This window comes from Etheostoma spectabile, chromosome 15 (assembly GCF_008692095.1).
Source record: "Etheostoma spectabile isolate EspeVRDwgs_2016 chromosome 15, UIUC_Espe_1.0, whole genome shotgun sequence".
Taxonomy (NCBI): Eukaryota; Metazoa; Chordata; class Actinopteri; order Perciformes; family Percidae; genus Etheostoma; species Etheostoma spectabile.
This window is the reverse complement of record NC_045747.1, coordinates 31,916,869-31,921,247: the sequence shown is the minus strand read 5'-3', so window position 1 is coordinate 31,921,247 and position 4,379 is coordinate 31,916,869. Positions and strand designations below refer to the sequence as shown.

General features: G+C 43.1%; 1 protein-coding gene across 1 annotated transcript in view; it reads left to right on the top strand.

The window, feature by feature from the left end:
• The first annotated feature begins 1,779 nt into the window (after window positions 1-1,779).
• sgf29 (SAGA complex associated factor 29) overlaps window positions 1,780-4,379 on the top strand; it is a 6,945-nt gene continuing 4,345 nt past the window's right edge. Inside the window, 5 exon segments of the mRNA XM_032538109.1 lie at window positions 1,780-1,898; window positions 2,927-3,001; window positions 3,129-3,204; window positions 3,338-3,410; window positions 4,264-4,328. Of these exon segments, the coding sequence (XP_032394000.1) occupies window positions 2,936-3,001; window positions 3,129-3,204; window positions 3,338-3,410; window positions 4,264-4,328 (280 nt within the window). The 5' untranslated portion in view covers window positions 1,780-1,898; window positions 2,927-2,935.

Below are 4,379 nucleotides of genomic sequence, written 5' to 3'. Positions count from 1 at the left end.
TGGGCACTGCCAGGTGCCCTTGAGCAAGGAACCGTACCCCCCCCCACACCCTGACATCTCTCCATTAGTGCATGTATAGGTCTGAGCGTGTGTGTGTATTTCAGGCCTGTGTGTGATTATAAACAAAGTGTGCACAAAGAGTGTAAATTGTAATTTCCCCACTGGGGATTAACTTTAAATGAAGGAGCAGAAGAAGATTTGAAGCTCGCTCTCATTGACTTATGTTAAAATAAAATGTTTAAAAACTTAATATTTGAAAAAGTATAAAAAGTTGAAAATAGTAGAAGACGTCCCATCATCTGCTGAAAGAGCTGACGATTGTAAAAGTTGAACGGTGTAAACAGCTGAAAGTATGCAGAAGTTAGAGAGAGCCAAAAAACGTGCAGAATAATAAGGAAGAAGAATACTAAAGAAAGAACAGAATAACAATAGCTGGAATGCTGTTCAACTGCAGGGTGTGAAACGAGACGCCCACATGACGCTTCCAAAGAAGATTGTTACACACACACACACACACACACACACACACACACACACACACACACAGATAATTATCAGAGCTGCAGGTTGTTGTGATGAAACAAGACGCCGTTTGATTGACCCCTTTCTACACGACACTTCCAAGGAAACTTGTTAAATAACACACACACCCACACACCACACCACACACAAACCCCACACACACACACACAACACAACACACTCACACCACACACACCACAACACACACCACACAACACACAAACTGGAAAATAAAACCACAATAAATCAACTTGAACCTTTCTTGACTCAGCGTCTCTTTGGTGAGATTCGGGGAGAAAGAAACAGACATACACACTCTCTCACACACACACACACCACACACACACCCACACACCCACACACACACACACACCACAAACACACACACACACAACACACAAGAAAGAAACACACACACCTCCACACAGCACACACACACACACACACAACACACACACACACAGAAAGAAACACCACACTCAAACAGACACACACACAGAAAGAAACAAACACCAATCTAAACATACACACACACACACACACTCACACACACACATTCACACAGACACACACACAGAAAGAAACACACACACACATATACATATATACACACACACACACACACACAAACACACATTAGGGGGGGCAGTAGCTCAGTCCGTAGGGAGGTGGGTTGGAAACCATAGGGTCGCTGGTTCAAGTCCCCATATGGACCAGAAAGTATTGGATTGGTGGCTGGAGAGATGCCACTTCACCTCTTGGGCACTGCCAGGTGCTCTTGAGCAAGGCACCGTACCCCCCCCCGCTCAGGGTGCTGGTTCAGCTGGCAGCCCCCCCACTCTGACTAGTACTAGTATAGGTCCTGATCATGTGTGTGTATTTCAAGCCTGTGTGTGTGATTAACAATGTGTGTACGCAGAGTCTAAATTGTAATTTAATTCAATTTGTAATGGGGATTAATAAACAAATTAAATCAAATTCATAAACACATACATACACACACTGGGAAAAAAACACAAAAAATCAATCATGTTAGTTTGGGGAATTAAAAGGAACTTTGATATAGGACAACATGAGGGCAACATGAAGACAACAGGAGGACAACAGGAGGGCAACATGAGGACAACATGAGGGCTACATGAAGACAACAGGAGGACAACAGGAGGACAACAGGAGGGCAACAGGAGGACAACAGGAAGACAACATGAGGACAACATGAAGGTTAAACGGTGACAGCGCCGAGCTGCAGTTCCAGCCTCCGGCCAGCAGGCGGCGCTGTGTGACGCTGGTTTCTCTCACCGAGTAAGAGGGAAAAAGAAGCTAATCTGTGTAGTTAGCTAGCAAGTCGGCAGTAAATAAACAGGAAAACTAACACGGTAAGTCGCGCTGCATGTTGTGTTGAGAAAAGGATAAAGCACATCGTGCATAATAAGTTATCAGAGTCGAAATATATACAGATAATGCTTTTGTTGCGTCACAACGACGTTTTCGCAGTTTAGCAACCCAGCTAACATTAGCAAAACATACCACTTGCTAACCCAACCAGCTAACACTTAGCCACAACCTAGCTAACTAGCCACAACGTTACATAGACTCATTTATTATCACTACTAACGGCAACGTTAGCATTTTATCCAGCTTTACTCAAACAAAAGCAAGTATTTTTACGCCGTTTACACCCAAAATGCTGTAATTATTGGCCGTTTTTTCCGCAATTAGAGTTTCAACCGAACTCCATTCAGACATCTGTAAATTTAGAGAAACCTTGTTATTTATGGCACATTAAAGCCTTTAAGGATATTATCAAAAACATGTAGCATTCACCTTTTTATTCGGCTTTCATTCGGTATGTAGTTTTAATTCATTATTATAATGTATAGAGCAATTTCTCCTGGTTTTGCTAACTTTCCAGTCAATTTTGTAACGGAAGACGCGGCCCCGCTGCTTTTTAAAATGACCGATTTCTTAATGGGGTTTTGTATGTGTATTAACAATGTTTTAACCAAGTTCTTCTTTTTAATGCCAGAACCTTGGTATAGACTGCTGAGCTGCTCACAGATCTCCATCAGTTGACACTGATCTCCATTCAGAAATTACACAGATCTCCATTCAGAAATTACACAGATCTCCATTCAGTAATTGATCAATTCAAAGACGCTGTGTGATACAACAGGAGATATAAAACATTGCAGCACATTGATCAACACCGGTAGGATCCACTTTATTATTCGGCTTTCATCCAATATACAGTTTTAAAAGTTATAAGTCTGCTACTTACTGCTTCACGTAATTCTTTTACATTAGAAGCTGTAATTCATGCCTCTTAAACTGACAGATTTTCTAATGGAGTTATGCATATTAATCTTGTTATAACAAGAGCTATCTGCATGCCTGAACCTTGAAGGGGACCGACATGTCAGCTGATACCAAGATTGCCGAGCTGCTTACCGAGCTCCACCAGCTCATCAAACAGACCCAGGTAAATCAACTGGTTAAGGGATTACATGCAAGTATTATTGTTATTTTTTTGATATCCAGTCCGATGCACAATCAGTCGCTCTTTAAATTTACATCCGCATAATCCCTGTGTATTTCTGTGTTTCCAGGAGGAGAGGTCACGCAGCGAGCACAATCTTCTCAACATTCAGAAAACACACGAGAGGATGCAGACGGAAAACAAAAGTCAGTCACCACAGTGTGAACTCTTTCTATTTCCAAACTCTGCGTGAGGACAAACAGTCGTCGCACCGAAGCCGTAGTTAGATTTTAACCAATTTTCTTTTTTGCATTTGTAACTGGTTATTGATTCCTGCAGCTTCTCCGTACTACCGGACCAAGCTGAGGGGACTGTACACCACGGCCAAAGCCGACGCCGAGGCGGAGTGCAGGCGAGTCCCCGCACACGGGTTTTACAGAGTGACAGGAGGGAAATGTAGTTTATTTTAGTGGTTGTCAAGCTGATCTGGGTGAATCTTGTTGGTAAAGGAGTAAATATACAAGAGGGCTCTGATTGAGCAAAAAGAACTACAGCGCCACCATGAGGGTGTAACGTGCACCTGAAAACAAGAAGCGTCACATTCAAATTGTCAGTTGTCCGGACTACAACCCTTCGATCCAAGGCCCAGATGTACTAGCTTTTTAACGATGCGTATGTTTTATTATATTTATTTGATTAGGACAATGCACATTAATGAACATTTCTGTAAATGCGCCAGTGTTAGCCAATTGGCTAATTTTCAACTGTAGTCCTACCTAGGATGCATGTTTTTTATGGTGGGAAGAAACCGGAGCACCCGGAGGAAACCCACGCAAACACGGGGAGAACATACAAACTACACACAGAAAGGCCCGGAACGCCCTGGACTCGAACCAAGAACCTTCTTGCTGTGAGGCAGAAGTGCTAAGCACTTAGCCACCGTGCTGCCGTGTGTGTAGACGGCGTTGACGTTGACTCGCCTGCGTACTTTGCGTGTACCCAGAAGATGGAACATACATCCCCAAGGGGAGGGGCAAACACGGCGACACAATTTTTAAAATGATTACACACATTACACTCAGTACCTATACATTCACTAATGGAGAGAATAAGATGAGATAATACTTTATTATACATCCCACAGTAAGGAAGTTCCCTTATTACAGCAGCAGCTAAAAGCAACTTTTAGTTAAAGCGAGTATATCGGCCTTCTAGGGTTAGCACAGCGCTCTCTGCTGACGTGTTTCCTTTGATCTCTCCATCAGCATCCTGCGTCACGCGCTGGATAAAATCGCAGAGATCAAGTCTTTGTTGGAGGAGAGGAGAATAGGTACGTGTGTGTGTGTGTGTGTGTGTGTGTGTGTGTGTGTGTGTGTGTGTG